The 20,170-nt window shown below is 44.5% G+C and overlaps 1 protein-coding gene across 3 annotated transcripts in view; it reads left to right on the top strand.

The window, feature by feature from the left end:
• Positions 1-1,215: 1,215 nt before the first annotated feature.
• Positions 1,216-20,170, top strand: part of LOC101672478 (beta-galactosidase-1-like protein 2) — a 47,536-nt gene continuing 28,581 nt past the window's right edge. For all 3 annotated transcript variants that reach the window (XR_006606865.1, XM_004763970.3, XM_045080324.1), the window contains exons 1-5: positions 1,216-1,374; positions 15,091-15,288; positions 16,867-16,935; positions 17,492-17,587; positions 19,385-19,493. Coding sequence is in view for 2 of the 3 variants with exons in the window: in XM_004763970.3 (XP_004764027.1) it covers positions 1,289-1,374; positions 15,091-15,288; positions 16,867-16,935; positions 17,492-17,587; positions 19,385-19,493 (558 nt within the window). In the remaining variant the exon portion in view is untranslated. The remainder of the gene's footprint in view (positions 1,375-15,090; positions 15,289-16,866; positions 16,936-17,491; positions 17,588-19,384; positions 19,494-20,170) is intronic.

Raw genomic sequence — 20,170 nt, 5'->3', positions numbered from 1 at the left:
AAGGATCCTTCACACCAAACTCTGCAACTTGAACTTGTTCTGAGAAGTAAAATATCATTTTGTCCCTATCAGCTTTACAAGTTCAAAACTATGTACATGTGTAGTAAATGGTTTTGAAACATGGAACAGGGACACTTAGGTGGTCAGTCCGTTAGAGGGCTGCCTGGCTGCCTTCAGCTGGGGTTGTAATCCCAGGGTCCTGGGATCCAGTCCCGCATTGGGCTCCTTGCTCTGCAGGGAGCCTGCTTCTCCCTTTGCCTGCTGCTCCCCCTGCTTGTGCGTGCTCTCTCTCTGACAAATGAATTTAAAACAATCTTTGAAACACACCACAGGGGATATTTTCTAGAACCTCGGGTGCTCTGAAATTACATTAGCCTTCCTAGAAAATGTTTCAGATTTTCTTTCAGTAAAATCTGAATTTTGTTCTTGGGATGAATTGGGTGTGTGATTGTTAGAAAGCATAAATTTGTCCAAATATTACACAATATCCTTTGTGACATAATTCTGTACCCATAGGAATTGTATTTGTCCTTTCATAAAATGTAAGGATTTTAGCTGGACTTTTTTAAGATGAAAAACCGAAATTACTGGGAGTCAGGACCAGAACAAGACTTGTGGAAACTAAAGGCAAAAAATATTTTGGTGCTCCTTCCTCTTCACCTCACCACGCCCCACGCTGTTCAAACGTGAACCACACTGTCCTAAAACATGTCTAAAGGAAATTTCACAATGTTCTGACTTTTCATATGGTAGTTCACTACCTCAAAATGTTTTTCTTCCAAATCTGAACTGTTCTAAAACATTGTGTCGGCTTTGCAGGCACCGCATTCAATACATGCTTGCTAATGTAGAGCGCTGGTGGGTGTGCTCTACGATCCGCAAGGACTGGGCAACAGGAGCCCAGTATCTTTGCACCTGTTTGCATACCACGTGAAGGAACATAGAGACAACCAGCGCCTCCCTGAGACTAGGGGGAGTTGACGGAGGAGACCGGGAAAGCCTCCCGGGAACCTTCTCGGAGCTGGAAACTGCTTGGGGAGGCAGTGCGCCCCGCCTCCGTCAGGCTCCGCCCCCGCCTACGCTTAACTTGAAGCGCGGGGGGCGGGGCCCAAGGGCTCAGCCAATGAGTGCCTGTGGGCCAGGGGAGGGGGGACGCGGTCCGGTCGCCCGGGCGACCAGAGTGCGGCCCCGCCCTCCCCCCCCCCCCCACCGGCCCCGAGCCTCCCGCGCGCGGCTGAGCTCTGGCTACAGTGCTAGCTGAGGTCTCTGCGCGCCGCGGGAACGCGCGATGGGCAAGTGGAGCATCGGGCGAAAACCGGGCCGCGCACTCGGACTCCTGCTGCTGGTGATCGTGGGTTTCCTGGTGCTCCGCAGGTGAGAGAGTGAGAGAGCCCCGCCCGACACCTGCCGGACTCCTGACATCTCAGCCTTCCACACCCACAGTTTTCGCTTCCCTTCTCACCTGAGGGAGGCAGCCCCAGGTGTCCGCGTCCCGCGAATCGCGAGACCCCACTGGAAAGGCGTTTTCGACCTCTTTTTTTGCTGGGTCTGGCGTTCCTCTCCATCACTAGGCACTCTGCTCTTACCTCGAGATCCAGGCTTCCCGGGTGACACCAGGCGTTGTGCTCTCAGTCCCCAGGCTTCTGTGCCCTAGAACTTCCCCCACTTTCTCGAAGCTTGTGATTCCTGGGGCTCTGCTTTTCTCGTGGATACCCCCAGCTCTCTGGGAAGAGCAGCAGAGCTAGCCTTCAGGACTCTTGTCAGATGTCCCCCGATCACTGCTCTTTCTCTAGTCCTCCTTGGGGAGCCCACTTCTGCTGTTCTCCCGGGTCCCCACATTTCCTGCCAAGCCTGCTGGGATTCTTCTCTATTCATCAGAAGCCCGAGCTCCAAGGCTCACAGATGTGGTTGATATCGCCTGCCCAGCACAGTCATGAGATTGCTGTCCCACGGTTCCTTCAAGGTCCTCAATTCTGGGTTTATTAGCCCCACTTTAAGACTGATATGTCTTCTCTCTCCACTTTCCCACGTTCGTCAGTCATCAGCTCACTCCTTCCCAACCCCCTTTTACAAACTGTTATTTGTGGCAAGTGGTTGTGTTAATGGCAAAAGGACTTACCCACAGCCAGTGGGTGCCGTGGCCCAGAACTTTCATAAACTGTATCTATTTATAGGATTCTACTGTCCTGACCATGTTTTTCAGGTCGATGGTTGGCACTTTTCATATTCAAAACCTCCAGTGTTTCTGGGAAGGCAGACCAGGAGTATCAAATGCTTTGGCACTGCAAGTTAACTTTGAAACAGGTGATGGGGCAGACACACCACCCCTTCAGCTTTATCTTTTGTTTCTGCTAAACCCCTTTGTTAGTTTCTCTAAATTTCCTCTGGAAAATAGGGAAGTTTTTGATGGAGATGAATATCTGAATGTTTTTGCTGGCACAGAACACATTCAGTGACTCTACTTCCACTTTTTTCAGACTTACGTGTCTTTGTTTTACCTCTTCTTGGCTTTGGAATTGACGAGGGTGTCATAATATTGTTTGAGAGAAAGAAATGGTGCTCTTCTCACCCGGGGGTCCAGAAAACTGAAAGAGGCATTTTGTTTCCTGAGTTGTTCCCAAGACTTTTTTCCATCTTGTCAGTGATCTCTAATCCCTTCCTCTTTGAAGACTGCTCCTGGCTCTTGTAGGATGTTCAGCATTCCTCCTGATGCAAGGCTGATGCAAAGCCCAGGAGGATTACTTAATACAGCAGGGTATCAAGAAGCCCACATCCCAGAGAGAAAGGCCAGAATTGCGCAAGTAGCATGTGGTTTGTCCATTGTTGGAAGTCAAGGATATGGCAGTCTATGCAGGGGCATTGAGGGGCAGCTCTGAGGGGCTTGAGTTGGGCCAGGTAGTGCACCCTAATATTCCACAGGAAAAGGTATAAGAAGGAAGCTGGGTGTTTGCTGGTGTCTGGCAGGAAAGAAGATGAGGTGTCAGGGAACTGACTGGCTGTGAAGCCTGAGCTTCTCATAACTGAGTTAACCATGTCCCTGCCTGGGTTAGAGTGGCCGTAACAGGAGTCACTCCTGGGTTTATGGAGGTGCCTGGGAACAGCTATAATTCAAGCCTGAGGAAATAGTTTGAGATACTTATTAAAATCGTTATTCCTGATATCTCTCATTTCTCAGCAGGTAAGATAGAGGCCAGAGAAGCTCTGACCCCTATTCAAGGCCATCTCTTAGGGTCCTTCAGAATATGTGTCTTTTGGGCATCTTTTAAATTTTATCACCTTCATGGTATTGGGCTTTTTGCCTAATTCCTCCTGTTTGCCATGGGCTGGAAACCAAGGATTATCTTTGGAGGGCAGAGAAGAACTCACTCTTTGTTGCTTCCTCTTCTTGCCTTGCTCTAGTTTTGACCATCATTAACTGAAAGGGAAGTGAGGACCCCTCCCAACCTTTGCTGGAAATGTGGATATGGCCAGGGGAATATAGGTCACATGGGAATTTGCTACTCAGCGGCAGGTTTGTGGAGCTGAGCTGCCAGGATCAGCCTTTTCCTGTACCTCAGAGGGCAGGTATTTGGTTGGGGGAGGGACCTTCTGGGATCCATTTTTTGTTTTTTTTTCCCATGAACTTTACCTTGGGCTGGTTCACGGTCAATCAAAGCTGTTTGATTATATCGTATCTGAGAAATAGGAAGACCAAGATGACTTTTGAGGATGATTTCAACCTTTGCTATTTTTTAGCTTGAACAGTGGTCTGAAATTACCTTTATTGCAGTATAATTGTCATGCAATAAGCTGTTCATGTTTAGCTTATACAGTTTGATAAGTTTTGGTGTATATATCCATTTGTGACAATACCACCATAATTAAGAGAGTGAAAATATCTATCAGCCCTAGAAATTTACTTTTGCCCCTATGCATCTCTCTCTCCAGCCCTTCTCTGCTCCCCAACTCCTAAGCACACTGATCTGTTGCTTTCACCATATATTATAAGTTTGCATTTTCAAGAGTTTTATAGAAATGTAATCCTAAAGTATGTACTCTGTTTTGATTTGGCTTCTTTTACTCCGTATATTATTTGGAGATCTTTGATGCATATCAGTGGGAACCATGTCTAATCTGGTTGCCTTTCCTTGTCTTTCCTCCTCCCACTCCATGGACGCAAGAATGCCTACTTGATATGATCAAGGCATGGTTGTGATTCTTTTACTTAATATAAACGCATCACTGAGCAATATTTCAATTAACTTTGCATCTCTTATACCTGATATTTTAGCTGGCAAAAGTCAGGAGAGGAAAGTGGCAAGGTAGGCACCCTGCATCATGCCTTCTCAAAGGTAAGTTCATCTGTTTGCCCAGCTCTACCTCACTCAGTGCTCCTATACTAGCATTATTTGAATTCTAGACCCCACACTCTTCCTGAAGGAAAAAAGAGGAGAGCCTATAAACATCTTCTCTCTAGAGAAGGTGGATAGCTTAGCAACATGACCTGGTCACCTTTGATCCAAATCATGGCCAGTCCTGCCTGCCAAGATGTGTGGGCAAATTGTGTCTCTCTTCCTGCGCTTCTGTGAGGTCACTGATTTTATGAGCTTTACCTGTTCTAGGACTCTACCCTGCTTGAGGCCTGAGTCATATTCCCTGGAATGTTCAAACTCTTTGAACACTGTTCCTTTCATCTTCTAGTAGTGAAGTTTTCAGCATCTGGGAAGTGTCTTTCAGCAGGTAGTCATTTCTCTGACAGAACTGGAGAAACATGGCTACCTGGGCAGTGGCTTTCTCAGAGAAAGAGAGAGGTAAGATGTCTGAGCCACCCTGTGCTGGGAAGATAGAGTTGGCATTGGGATTCTTTTCACTGCCATACTAGCCAACCGAAGGGGACCAGAGTGTCTTAGATCAAGAGCATGGACATTATTGCTGTATTTCTGATTAAAGGGACTGGGATACCCAGGAGATTCAGGGCAAAAGCTACACAGCCTTGGCAGCAGAAGTATCAGAAGGTTGGCCAAAGAGTTATCTGTACCTTGGGTCAAGGAAGTAGCAAAGGAAATAAAAGCACTTAATCTTTGGTGAAATGACTGAATTCCACTGTATCACCTAGAATGCTCTTCTAATAAAGATTCAGGAGATGCTGGAGTTTAGAGAGGTCTTTTCAGAGCATTTTGCACCTGAAACAGACTCTGGAGGCCAGCCCTCCTCTTCCTCGTTCCTCCCCCATCATCCAGCACAGTTCTGCTGCTGCTTCCTCCCCACTAAGTTTTATTTCTTGCTTAAATCTATTGCTCTGGATATGAAAGGTCATGTTGAAAAAGAGTTCCTGTTGTGTGAGACTTCTCCTGGGAAAGAAGGGCAGGGGTATTTTTAGAGGCTAATGGTAATGAAATAACTCTTCACTGGGGTCTACTAAGTAGAGATCCTTAGTTGATGGGATTCACTGGTTTCATACTCCCACATATAGATAGTGGCATTTTTGCTTTCAAGAACATGCTGTGTTTTCCTACAAAGTTTATTTTGTGAGTAGGTAATCTATGTAAAAGGATTAAAATTCAAATAATATAAGGAGAAAAATAAACCCCCACTCCTGGCCCTTAGGCACCCTTCTCCACCCCACCAGAGGTGATTACTAATAATGGCTTCTCTCAGGGGTATTCTGTGCATATATAAGAAGGCAGCTATATTTATTACCCCATTGTCCATTAGGGATATAATTTATTCAAACAGTTCCTTATTGATGGGCATCGATTGTTTGCAATCTTTTAGCTACTACAAAGTTGCAATGTATGTTAACTACACTGGAATTGAAACAAAATAACGTAAAGTAAAAACAACAAAAAAACCCCAAAGTTGCAATGAATATCTGTTGGGTATATTTCTGTTCCTAGAATTGCTGACCATATGAGATATTCACTTTAAATCCTGACAGACGTTTAAAATAAGTAAGTAAAAATAAGTTAAAATAAGTAAAGTAGCACATTCTATTTTTGTGGATCAATGTGAGGGAGATTCTCAGCTCTGTCATCTGAAGGGGAGGTACTGTTTAATCTGCATGTATATGGGTTCTTTGTATCTTTAAGAACTAGTCCATCTCTTCTGTATCTATGTACATAAGTATCATGTGGTGGATTTTAAAAAAATATTGAACATATTTATGTTTCCCCTGTTTCATGAAATAATTTTATTCTGATACCACAAGCATCTCAAGAGCAGAGTCTTGCTATTAGTAGAGTCCTTTGGGTTATCTAGCAGAATTTTCACCCCTTTCTAGGTTGAGATATAATCCTTTTTTTGTTGATGATGCCACAATGGAAATTTTTCCCCAAATGAAAAATTTCTGTCACATAACATCAGGATACTTTTTATTACTAAAATGTGGTTGATTACTATTATTAATACGTGGTTGGGCAGTTTTGTTGCTTCACCCATGCGTCTCAAGGTTTTGGTCTAATTAGTGTTTATTCACATATAAACTTCCTATAGTATTTAAATGGTCCAGAGCATGTCCCTGGATCATGTAGGCAGCCACTTGGCCTGACTTGCTGGAGCCTGGGTGCTATGCCATTTCCTGGCTTACCAAGAAGCCTTTTCAGAGGGAAGGACAGAGGTATGAAGGTTGCAGTAGTGCCATTGACCTGCAAAATGCTGCAAAATGACCTCACATCTCTGCAAAACGAGTATACTAGCTTTTGGTATGGAAGGTTCAAGCCCTTTGGAAGTATTTCATGCTGTCCTAGCAAAGCAGGAGCCTAAAGCACTGGGCCCCAAGCCAAGGATCACAATTAGGAAGCTGGATCAGCTACAAGGACAGAGTTCTGTTTTGCTGGAGCTGAAGTTTTTGGGGTTCCAGGATTGATCCAAGAGCCATTATTCTGGATTAGAGGCATTAAGAGTACTGGCCTGGGCCAAAGAAGGGTCTGCTCCTTCCTTAGGCCCTCAAGTTCCCCTGCTGAGGGAGGAGTGTACAGCTTAAAGACTGTTAAGGCTGAAACATCCCCAAGGGAGCAGTTGAAGGGAATGGAATACCCAAGAAAATGGGACCTCATGGGAACCTGTAACCATATCAGAATCTTGGACTGATGACTAGAAAATTTGTATTTTAGATCCAAGTGAGGAGATTTCTATGTATGATGATATCTTTTGGGCAATTTAACATAACTGCCATCTAAATAATAGTCTCTGGCATGACCACCTGGATGAATGAAAATGTTAGTGTTTTTTGATCAGTATCTTTAATATGATGCATTGGACTCAGATGAAGGTGAACCTCTGCATAGGGCGGCCCTAATAGGATCACAGTGCACCTGGAAATTGGATTTGTAAGTTATCTCTCAATTATACGTTATGTGTAGTGACAAAAGAACCAATCTTTAGGATCAATGAAGACTTATGCTCTGTAAATTGAAGAACTATATCTGCAGATTCCTACCTCATGTACTGAGCTTGTCCATATCCATGGCCAGTTTAAAATTGCCTGGGCATTGCCTGGTCTCTGCTGGAGGCCAGTATGCCTCAGTTAATGATGGTATCTCTACCACATCTGTTTGAGTGGATACTGGCTTGTCTGAATCTGGTCACATTGTGTGCATGATAGAAAGCTGAAGGAGATGGCTGTGACTCCAAGTGAAGCCTCCCAATCCTACGATGGCCCTCATTACTAAGCAGTATTTGCAGGTACAGGTGACACAGAGATGCCTTCTGGCATGGCAAGGGCCATTTCAGACCCACCTTGATGAGCGCACTCTGTTCAAGGAGATCATTCAAGTAGGTAACTGATCTGGCTCTTCTCCCACCCCACCTGAAAGACTGTCTCTGAGAGCTGAGAATCAGTTCGGGGGCCCATTTCACATGAAAGAAGTTGTAAGCTTGTCACCAGCTTATCTGCCTTTTTCCATTCAAGCAGATTAACCCAGCACTTTTGATCATGTCAGGTGCCATCCGGCCTGTGTGGAGCCTGCAATGTGTCCTTTGTCATCATGATCCACGAAAGGGATAAAGCATAAGAAGGATTGGTCCCTCTTCCCCCAACAACCTCCTAGTCACTGCCTAATGTCAATTCCTCACCATAGGGAACTCAGGCCCCAGGTCCTCTGCCTAGTTTCTGCTGTAACCTGTTAAGTTTATAGCTTGCACAACCTTTATCACCTGCCAAAAGGGATGGTAGCAATCAGAATGTGGAGGTCTTGTTACATGGTGTGAGGCCTTGTCAGAAATTGTGACACATGTGGCTTCTTCTAGGAAGAAGTTTATTCTCAGACTGAAAATTTACTTAGCCTACAATGAAGCAAAGATATAAAGGCAACAAAATTTCCAGGAAAAAGTAATATATGCTTCAGCTAGAAAGAAGGCAGATGCCCTGGTTTCATAAAAAAAAGTTTCAACAAGGAGCGCCTTGGCTGGCTCAGTTGGTGGATTATGTGACTCTTGATCTCTAGATTTGAGTTCGAGCCTCATATTGGGCAGAGATTACTTAAAAAAAAAAAAAAACCCAAAAAACAAAAAACAAAACTTCCCATAATCTAAATAAATAAATAAAACTTTCTAATAAAAGCTTTCTACAATCCAAAGAAAAAAAGTTTCAACACGAATTACTTGCTCACTGGGAAAAGCAACAGAAATAAGGGTTTCTTGAAGATTTGATTACCTCCTTGGTAACAGGCCTAATTTAGAAGGAAAGTCTCTCTGACCTGATGTAACCAAACAGTTTCCATTTTCTTTATTTTGTTATTACTGAGTTAGTAACTCAGGAAGCATGGGGGTTATTATTAATTTATGATCTCTAGTACTAATGACTGTTATCAGTATTAATAACTATTTGCATGGTGCTTTCTCGTTTATGAAGTTCTAATGTGTATTATCTCATTTCCTCACAGTGAATTCCTTGGAGAAATCCCACATTTATCATCCTCATTTTCTCAATGAATTTATCCTTTTCATTAATATATTAAAAACTCATTTAGTAACCTACCAGAAGATTTTCAGAAAGGAAACAGTTGAATTCTCCAGAATTTGGTATTTGATATGAGCTAGCTTTAGTTGTTTGCAGTGTTAGCTTCATGCCTCTTAAGAAGCACTGAGAGGAAATATTTTTTTAAAAAATCTAGAAAATGATAGCACATAAAGACAGTAGCAAATAGAAGCTCTATCCAGGAAGGGATGATAAATACATATATCAAGGACAAAATAAGGATTAGTGCTTCTCAAACTTTACCTTGGGGTCTGGTTGAAATGCAGATTCTGATTCAGGTGTCAATTAAGGCCTGAGTTTCTGCATTTGTAGCAAATTCCAGATGAAGATACTCTGCAGGTGCAGACCACATCTGGAGACAACACCCCCCTGCCCAAAGGAGATTTCCTAATGATTAGCTAGGGGACAGATTAGGGAGAGTGTGTTACTAGCAGAGATTATGTTGGAACAAGGGGTCACAGAGAGCACTTCCAGCCCTGTATATACCTCTACACTGAGTGGGTAAGGAAAGGGAGGCTCTCACAGCATTTGGGAGACACCTTAAAATTAAGGTCAGTGATATGAGCTTGGTGAGTTGCAGACTGTTCCTTTGAAGCTCTGGCCAGTGAATAAGGAGTGCTGCCCAGTGGAGCGATTGCTAAGTTGTATTTTCACTGTCTTTAAAAATAATGAAATTTTATGTGTGCCTGTGTGTATTTTCACCACTTGGACTGTCAGTATACTCCCCGAGTTTAAGAAGAGAATCTGTCCATCAGTTCTTCCTCATTCTAGCCTGGGGCCAGCCTGGAGGGTGGGGCTCCTGAGGGAATGCCTGGGGGTGTCAGGAGGGGAGAGTACATAAAGCCTAGTGAGTACATGAGGCAAGAAGGCAGAGTGTGTGCTTAGAGCAGATGTGATGAAAACTAAGGGACACCAAACTCTTCTGTGCGTGTGGTATGAGAAACCTCAGACACAGCCAGAACACCAGGAGCTTGTGGCCAAAGGAAAGGGGGGTGGAGGGGTGGAGGGGTTGGGAAGAGCCAGAGCAAGGAGGTGGCTAGGAGGTCCAGACTGTGGTCATAGGGGACCTGAAGCCTCATTTAAGTATCCTAGGCCTCATCCTTTAGGGTAGAGTTGGCAAAGTTTCCTGTAAATGTGTTCAGCTTTGCAGACTGTACAATGTTTTTATCATAGCAACGTCACTGTGGCCCAAAGTAGCCAGTCAGGACTGGAAAGAGTGGGCATGGTGGGGTGTCAGTAAAACTATTTATGGACATCGAAATGTGAAATGTGAAGTTGATATAATTTTTTGTGTCCCCAAATCTTGTTTTTTTAGTTTCTTTCAAACCACTTAAAAATGTGAAAGACAAAAAAAAAAAAAAAAAAAGTGAAAGACATTTGTAGCTTGCTGGCTGCACAAAGACAGGAGGCAGGGTGGCTTTGGCCCACACCTGGGGTTTGCTGACACTGGTCAGGGGGCTGGGTTGGTTTGACAGGGTCCTGGTGGATAAAACTTTTCATTGTAACATTTTAGAAATTGTAATATGATGGGACAAAATCTTCCATATAAAATGTGATTAGACAGTAAATTAAATGGTTAAGAATGGAAAGATTGGGATTATTCCATGTTAAGGACATAAAAGAACCTCACTGAGGCTATTCTCTAATATGCAAAGCATGCAAAAATAAACTTATTTCAAATGGTGACAAACTCTGTTATAACACATTACAGAGTATTCCATTTATATCTGATCTTCACAGCAGTTAGGACAGGCATTCACCCCGTTTCACAGAGGAAGAAACTCATTCCCACACGGCTCGTGTCACTGACCCAAGGAGGCCATGCTACAAGGGTAGGGCCAGGATTCGTGTCCAGATCCTCCTCTTACAGATATTGTTCTTGTTTTTGTTTCCCCATATAGGTGGTCCCTTGGAAAAACTGTATTATTATTATTATTATTATTATTATTTAAGTAGCTGCCATGCCCAGTGTGGAGCCCAACATGGGGCTTGAGCTCATGACCCGAGATCTTGATCTCAGGGCCTAATGAACTGAACCACTCAGGTGCCCCTAGAACTGTATTCTGAAATATCCTTTCTAAGTCACTTGGAAAGTGGAACTTTTCTCTTTTGAGAAAATAGTAACGAGGTCCCCAGGTTATACACAAGTGACGTTTGAACTGTAGTATAACACAACTGCAGTCCTGTGGAGCAATAGGAGTTCTGGGTCCTGGGGGCTGTGGGAAGTAGAAAGGAAGGGGTGAAATTAATTTTCTTTGCCCATGAGTGGCTGTCGACAAAATTTCCAAGTAGTGAAATCTATGGCACTTCCTGTTCTCCCACCTCTGGCCACTGGGGCCCCTGATTTGCCCTAAGCCCTCCTGTAAAACCCTCCAGGGGCTCAGCCTCATGGGGTCTGTGGAGGAGCTTGTAAATACCACCAATCCCTGGGCTCCACCTCCACCATCATTAATTGGTCAGGGGTGGGGCCTGCACATTCCTTGTTTTTTTTTTTTCTTTTTTAAAATTTCTTTTCAGCATAACAGAATTCATTGTTTATGCACCACACCCAGTGCTCCATGCAATACGTGCCCTCCATAATTCCCACCACCAGCTCACCCCACCTCCCACCCTCCCCCCCTTCAAAACCCTCAGATTGTTTTTCAGAGTTCATAGTCTCTCATGGTTCACCTCCCCTTCCAATTTCCCTCAACTCCCTTCTCCTCTCTAACTCCCCATGTCCTCCATGATATTTGTTATGCTCCACAAATAAGTGAAACCATATGATAATTGACTCTCTCTGCTTGACTTATTTCACTCAGCATAATCTCCTCCAGTCCTGTCCATGTTGCTACAAAAGTTGGGTATTCATCCTTTTCTGATGGAGGCATAATACTCCGTAGTGTATATGGACCACATCTTCCTTATCCATTTGTCTGATGAAGGGCATCTTGCTTCTTTCCACAGTTTGGTGACTGCAATTGCACTACTGGGTATTTACCCCAAAGATACAGATGTAATGAAAAGAAGGGCCATCTGTACCCCAATGTTTATAGCATTCCTTAGTTTTAAGCTTCCCAGGTGATTCAGATATGGGGCCAGCTGTGAAAACAGCTGTGGCTAAACCCGAACCTCCCTCTTGTCCTATTGGCTGACCTCAGTCAAGTGCTAGGAAGGGTGCCGATGAAGCGATTTCACACTGTTTTGGTCTCACGCATCCTGCATCCATTTGGTTACTAAGCCTGTTAAACCCAATGGGTCAATATGTTTGTTCTCTCAGCTCTGATCACAACTGCCCAAAGACAGACTGTTGTTTCTGGTCTCAAGTAGTACTTCTCACTCTTTCTGTGCTGCAGCATCATTTTCCTTTTCTTCTTTAAAAGTCTTTTTCCCCCCAATGTTACTTTATCGAATACATTGAAAACAGATACTAGAAAAAGGAAATGAAAAGATTCACAAAGTATGTGCCCCAGTCTTTTATGATGAGCTTCAACAGACAAAATGACATGTATTGCTCTAAAAGTATGTTTCTTTCTTTCTTTCTTTTTTTTTTTTAAAGACTTCATTTATTTATTTGAGAGAGAATGAGAGAGGGGGAGAGAGAGAGAGGACATGGAGAGGGGAGGGCCAGAGAGAGAAGCAGACTCCCCACTGAGAAGGTAGCTAGATGCATGAGGGACTCAATCCTGGGATTCCTGGATCATGACCTGAGCTGAAGGCAGTTGCTTAACCACCTGAGCCACCCAGACGCCCCAGTATCTCAGTTTCTGTACCGGTCACAGACTAGTAGCTAGCGGTTGGGACTGGTGTGTGCTAGGCCAGGCCCGTGTTGTCGAGGGGCCCCAGGCTATCCACATGCTCACACAGCCTCTTCACCTGTCTGCTTGCTAGTCCTTGAGTAGATATGCTCTCACTTTTTAATGCTTTTGCCCCTAGTTCCTTCTGCTTTCTCATATTGTCTGCCTTCAAACTTGTGATAGTGTCATCTTGGACAAAGCTTTCTCTGGCTGTACCTGGATAATTTAGATAATTTCTGCTCTCTCATATTGTCTGCCTTCCAACCTGTGACAGTGTCATCTTCTTGGCAAAGCTTTCTCTGACTCTACCTGGATAATTTAGATAATTTCTTCATTTGACAATTACATATGTGTGTGTGTGTATATATGTATATTTATTTCAGCTACTGTCCTCTGCCCTTGCTAAGCCAGACTACCTAATTTGTAGAGCCCAGTACACAATGAAAATGTAGGGCCTTTGTCTAAAAAACATTGAGAATTTCAGGATGGAGATAGTGTCTGAAACCATGTATACAGTGTGTGCTCTGATACATTTATATATTGTAATGTGATTGCCACTCTAACAATATTTATCACGTGACATATTTATAGTACAATACGGTCTATATTCACTATACTGTACATTAGATCTCTATGGCTTATTTAACTACTTTTTGCAAGAGAGCCTTCTAAGCATGGGGACCTGGAGGATTCCATGGGTCATATGCCCCAGAGGCCAGCCTTGGGCTTATCTCTGTGCTTGCCTTACAACAGCACTCTGACACCGACTTGTAATTATCCGAGTGTGCACTGAGGTGTAGAAAGACTGTATGTGTCAGAATGCCGTATAGGACCATGAGGTCTGTGGCTTGGAGAAGCTTTGTTAGGATGGGAGCCAGCTTCCTGAGGAGCATGCACACCTGCACTGGATTTTCACTAAATGCCATTAACATTTTCCCCCCCATCAATCGCAGGGCTCTGGCTGTTTTGCAGTGTAGCGTATGCAAGTTTATGTTCAGAGCTGAAGCACTTGGCATTGTAGGCAGAGGAGAAGCTGGCTGGCATGTAGGGAAAGGACGTAGGAAAAGGACAGAGCTGTGGCAGAGATGGAGAGTGGAAGGGATGGCTCATCCCATGATCACACTGGGAGAGTCATCTATGGATGTGCAACATGCATGTGCCCTGTGCTCCCGTGACCTGCACTGCTGGTCCCCAGAGAGACCAGAGCTCTGTGAAGGAGCTGCCCCTTTGAAGGACACAGAAAATTGTTGAATCCAGAATCAAGATGGAAACTCTCAGCCTAATTTTTGTTCATGCATTTCTGTTTCTTCTAAGAGATGACAGTCTCCAGTCAGTGATTATCAATATTGATTGAGTGGAGCAATTTGGGCCTTAAACAGAGCATGTCTCTCAGTGGCACAGTTGTAGCCAGTGTTACAAAATGAATAGAAAGACAGGTGGGCAGCAGTTTAGGGAGCTTTTTTTTTTTTTTTAACGCAGAAGAGCCCTGCGGGGGCAATACGCCCTCTAGTGTCAGGAATTGTAATGAAAAGTGGGTGTAGAAAAGGCATATCCGGGAAATTTGCTTTCCTTTCAGACTCAGACTGCGCTTTCCTGTCCTCAAACTCCTCAATTTCTGGTCTCCCCCAGCATCTCTTGCTGGGTTTCTTCCATGGCCTTAAGAGACTGGGGATAAGAGAGGGAGGGAATTCTAATCATGAGAATTAGTTTGAGGGGACTCCCCTCGGTCAAGACCTGATTTTTTAGGGACTAACACTTTCCAACCTCTCTGTTGTGCTGGATTATCTCTTGAACTTAATCTTTAGTTAATAATTAAGACTTGGAAAGTTGGTCAATGAACAGATGCTGTTTCTAACCTCCTTCTAGGTATTTACACCTCAAGCCGGGCAGCTGTGACCGTGGGGTGGCTCAGAGGTACCATTTGAAGTAGCTGTTGCTTTGATGTTAAGTCGAATGGCCTGGAAGAGCTGGCCATTGTAGGAACCTGCGTGCCACACTTGTCCTGGGTACCCTGTACTCCCCTGCGAATACCCTTTCAATGCTGTGTGCCCCCACCATGTCCTCTCTCCTGTTAGCACATAGTTTCCTCATTGACCTTTGTGTTTGTCTTGTCCCTGACAACGGCCTCAGCTTGCTCTTCCCTTGCAGTGGGGTGCAGATGAGTGTACTAAAGAAAGACTCCTTCTAACGTTTGACTAAATCAGAGGGTAGGGAGCCTTTTCTGAAGGCCTCGGAAGCAGGACCTCTTAGAAAAAAGGAGGGCCTGTGGAGGAGGAGAAAAAGCCTCTCTCCTAAGACTCTGTACCCCTGCTCATTGTTGAGAAGGAGCCAAGTCTCAGCTGCCTTTTCTCTTTGCAGGTCGGATTGGTATAATCTGATCCCTGCATGGCTAAAACACCGGCAGTCAGGGCTTAAGGCCAATGGCCAATACTTCATGCTGGAGGACTCCACTTTCTGGATCTTTGGGGGCTCCATGCACTATTTCCGGGTGCCCAAGGAATACTGGAGGGACCGCTTGCTGAAGATGAAAGCCTGTGGCTTGAATACCCTCACCACGTGAGTGCTGCCCCACCCCACCACCAAGCATGGGCATCTGTGGCATCTGTGTCTTGGGCTTCTTTAAGGCAGCCCAGACTGTGGGTCTCCATCTGGCAGGATCAGCCCTGCCAGATCCTGAATGTGAGCTGTCCCTGAAGAGAATCTTTGGGCTGAATTTTGTGAGGAAAAATATAGGAGGAGCCCAGTCCTCTGCACAGGACTGCCAGGTATAACAACTGCCTTCCCTCACCTGCACAGTGCTCCCCGTTTGTGTGGATGAGAAGACAGGCTGGATGTATAAGCTTTAGAGGAATAGAAAGAGCAATGGCATACAAAGGTATACAGTGAAGGAGGTGAGTGTAGGTGTAGGAGGTGATTAAATTATCGAATATATATACATCTATATCTATATACATTGATATATCTATATCTAGCTACCTAGATATAGATATATATAGATATATTAGATATATTTAGATATATTTAGATATAGATATTTAGCTACCTAGGTAGCTAGCTAGATAGATATAGATATATTTAAACAAGCACACCACCCCTCAGTTTATTCAGCAAATGAGTAAGATCTTTTTCAAAATAGCTTCCTTGGGAAAGCATTTTCAGGCAGAAATATGTGATTATAGATTTTCTTGAACAGTTTATGAGGTAGCTTTGTAGACAATTTCTAAAAAGAATTACAGGAATGTTCTGGGCCATCACAACATAGCTAAAACAAATGTATATAATTTTCCAGAAAGATTACTTAAAAGGATCCATTTATTTGCATATGTGAATTCTGGTCCTATGGGTACATTCACACATCACAGGACTCCTCAATCTTGTGGGAATATGGCAAGCTAAGCATTCTATGTTATTAAAGCTAGGTAATCTGTATTTTCTCAAACACAGAACTCCTGAGTCTGAATTGGAAGCAAGCAAACCTCCTCTCCCTATACCTGAGCACATTCTTTGCAGCTGAAGAGCGTTCCATTGGAAGCTGGGGTGGGTGGGGGTCCAGGAGAGGACCAGCTGTTACTGGTTACTGATGTGTGTTACTGTCATACATCACCCCATATCTCTGCCTCTTGAGTTGGGCCCTTTAAAGAACTTATTTTATTTTCTTATCTTTTCAAGAGAATACAAGGAAAGAATTCTTTGGAATTTTGGTTGCATCAGTAAAAATAGGACTGACCACTGAGGTTTCCTCTTATTTTACTTTTAACTCTTTCTCTTAATAAATTACTTTTTTTTCCTCTGATGAAGGAAAAACGAGAGAGGTGGGGAGGGAGGAGGAAGTCGGGGAGTGGAGTGCATGCTCAAGCTGACTGGTGGTCCCATCTTAGGCTTTACCGAAATCTTACTGGCCTTCTCTCGCTTCTCCTAAGGAGATGACATATTAGCCCCCACACCCCATCCAGGGACTGGCCCTGGATTCTCTAAGGTCCCTAGATCTCTTCACTTAGTTCTTGGTTACAATCATGACACCATTACAACAATGTACCTAATATATCCTCAGACATTTTAGGGATAAAGGAGGTAATCTAGACGACAAACTAGAATAAATGAAAAGCTCAATCCTGTAAATATCTTCTATTACAGCTATGTTCCATGGAACCTCCATGAACCAGAAAGAGGCAAATTTGACTTCTCTGGGAACCTGGACCTGGAGTAAGTGCTGTTGCTGCTTCTGTGGCCTGGCCTGGGGTTGGGAGGCAGAGAGGTGACCCCTTGGGGTTGATTAGGAACCATGGGACCATCTCGGTTATGCTTTGAGAACCAGAGAAAGGCAGGTCAGGAGCCTTATTCTCAGGACCCACATTGCTGTCTCGCGACGAACCTGTTACTCCTGGGGGTCTGGGTCTGCCTACTCTGAGTCCAAACCTCTTCACTATAGCCCATCAGTGCCTAAACCCCAGTGTCTGTCCTGCTTTGCAGTATGGTCCAACCACCTGGGCTGGGACAGGGGTTGCCCCTCTCTGGTAGCAAGGCAGTTGGGGTCAGGTTCACTGTTAGGACCTCCGTACCCTGTCTAATACCCTTCATCCTTATGCCCCCAGTGGGGCTGGGCAGAAGGTCCTAGTCTGGGAGCAGGTGAGAACCCAGCTCCCAGGGCCTCTGAAGGCAGGGAGGAGAGGAGCTGGGCAGCTCCACCACCTTGGGATGCTGGTCTTGTCTCCACCCTCCTCCTCTGTGTCTTGAGAGTTGCTGACGCTGACCTCCCTAGGGCCTTTGTGCTGATGGCTGCGGAGATCGGGTTGTGGGTGATTCTGCGTCCAGGCCCTTATATCTGCAGTGAGATTGACCTCGGGGGCTTGCCCAGGTGAGTGGGGGCTATGTGGGGCTCCAGCTGTGGCTTGAACTGTCCTCTGAGCTTGTGCAAAATAGTGATCACAAATGTAGGTTTAATTTTGCTACAAAAGTATATTTTTCATTTTGTACTGAAATTCTTTTTCAGAATAAGTGGTACTAAAGGAGGCCATTTTAAATGATGTCACTTTATTTGATAAAGTATAAGAGAAACAAATTAATATTTTTGTTTTATCTTCAAATTTCAGGCTTGAATGAATTATGTTAGGAGACTATGTATAGTCTCCTATACATTATGTTAGGAGACTATGGATAGTCTCCTATACATTATGTTAGGAGACTATGGATAGTCTCCACTAAGGTCAGTAGAGTTGTCTGGGGTTGGAGGAGAAATCTGGACAGTAATCACCTGGTACCGCATTCATTCCTTGTCCTCATTATTACTGCATTAACTTTCCACAAAAAAGACTTTCTTGTTAATAGATATAATCTTTCCTATCTTTAGGGTGTTCCAGATGGTTAGATCCACTTTCTCCCTACCCCATGCTGCCCCAAGAGGGAGGAAGACTGGTCCTGTTTGCCTTGTGGTCTCCTTCGGGAATGGCCTCTCCCCACTGCACAGCCACCAGCCCAGGCCTTGTTTTCTCTTTCCTCTCCAGCGCAACACAGCCCTACCCTAGGGATCCAAGCAGCCTCTATCTCCATTTCCTTTGATCCCTAGGATCACCTCCCTGTCTCTGTGCCCTTGACAAGGCTGTGCACACAGCCAGAGTGCCCTCCCCCTGCACCTAGGGATTAGAAATCTCTGTGTCAGCGATGTCCTCAGGTTCAGCCGGAGCTGCCAGGAGGACAGAATTTAAGTGTTAGCTCAGAAGCAATGGGAGTTCCAGCACTTAGCCCTCCTCCTGGGCAGCACTGTCCATTCATATCCTGGCATATGGACACACCCTAGGGAGGCCCAAATAAGCAGAGACCCAGTGTTGACGAGAAGCTAGACCCTTCTAGGTGAGATGGAGGGTGGAGGTATCCATCTTGAGGAAGCTGCTCTTTCCTCAGGCATTTTTACCTACCTAAATTGATCATTTTCTGACCTGTTCAGGGCTTCCAATTTAGGAGAGCCCTCAGAGCCTTTATAAGAAAATATAAATGTTTTCTCAGAAATTTCAAGTTAGAAGGAAAACTTTCTGACTCCAGGTCTGGAAGGAATAATATGATCTGGGGAATGCAATGACAATGGACAAGTTGTGGAAAACATTCCCCTTCTTCCTCACCCGCAACTCCCCTGAGCTGAGGTCTGAAGAGCTAAGGAGGCTGATGCTAATGTGCCCCCCTCCCCCGCCAGCCAGGACAGCAGGGGGAGAAGTCTGATTAGCCTCTGATGGCCTCTGTGTCAGGACTGGTTTTCTGGGTGACACTGGAAGGTTGCATCTGGCCCCAGTGATTCCTTAACGCCTTTGGCTTCACTAATTTGTAATGAGATTTTAGAGTAAATGCTTCAACGCTGGGCCTTGCGTTCAGTGAAAAGCTTTTCTCACACTGCCTGGCAGCCAGACCTATCTATATAGCCATAAAGCTGGAAATAAAATCCCTAGCTGTGCTGGTTGTCTTTTTGTAGGGAAGCAGTGCAGAGTGCAGGGCTGGAGCAAACAGATCTCTCTGGATCTGTTTGCACAATCCACCTTCCTGGCTGAGTGGGGTGGGAATGGTCTCACTCCCCAGGACTCTGAAGCTGCTTTTCTCCCCCACCATCATCCTATCCAGAATAAACCCACAGACAGTGAAACTAATTCCCCCCCCCCTTTTATTCAAGCTGGTTACTCCAAGACTCTGGCATGAGGCTGAGAACAACTTACAAGGGCTTCACGGAAGCAGTGGACCTTTATTTTGATCACCTGATGTCCAGGGTGGTGCCACTCCAGGTAAAAGCAAGGAGCCTCCTCTTTGATCTTCAGCTGTCTCCTACTGGGAGTAAATAGTCCTAGGTGACCTCTCAGACTAGGGGCTCACAGTTCCTTTCAACACAGGAATGCTTTCTTTTCCACTGCCTGAGATCTTTAATTGGAGGGGTTTGTAATAGTTGTTTTCTAAAAGATATATTTCAGTGTTGTCTTAGGTGGCAAAGTGCTGAAGGGATAGACAGGCACAAGGACTGACATTCATCCTCCCAGTGTCAGAGCTGCCACATGTGATGTCTTGGTAACTGAAAAACCCACCAACTGGTGTCCCAGTACCAGTACCAGTGGCGTATTTACTGGCTCAGTCCTACATGGAGAAGAGCGTAAATGGATGGGCCCTTACCTGTAAGACAGCAGGACTTTTTGTGGTTATAAAATTACAGTTGATGACTTTTCAAGGTACATCTTTTGGCTACCTACCAAAAAAGTGCTGTGTGATACACATTTTATTCAAAACATAGGTGACAAAAAATCAGTTTTGGGGAGAAAGTATCTTATCCTTGCATGTAATATTTGGAGGCAATCAAAAGGCAGGAATGGGAATAATTAATCCAATAGTATATAAAAATTAGAAGAATCATGCTGAGAAATTAGTAATTTATTAAAAAAATTAACATCTACAAAAATTGCTGTTGAGTTGG

The sequence above is a fragment of the Mustela putorius genome, unplaced genomic scaffold (genome assembly GCF_011764305.1).
Source record: "Mustela putorius furo isolate JIRA1106 unplaced genomic scaffold, ASM1176430v1.1 tig00000460_pilon_pilon_pilon, whole genome shotgun sequence".
NCBI lineage: Eukaryota > Metazoa > Chordata > Mammalia > Carnivora > Mustelidae > Mustela > Mustela putorius.
The sequence above is the reverse complement of the archived record's forward strand: the minus strand, read 5'-3'. Positions and strand labels throughout refer to the sequence as shown.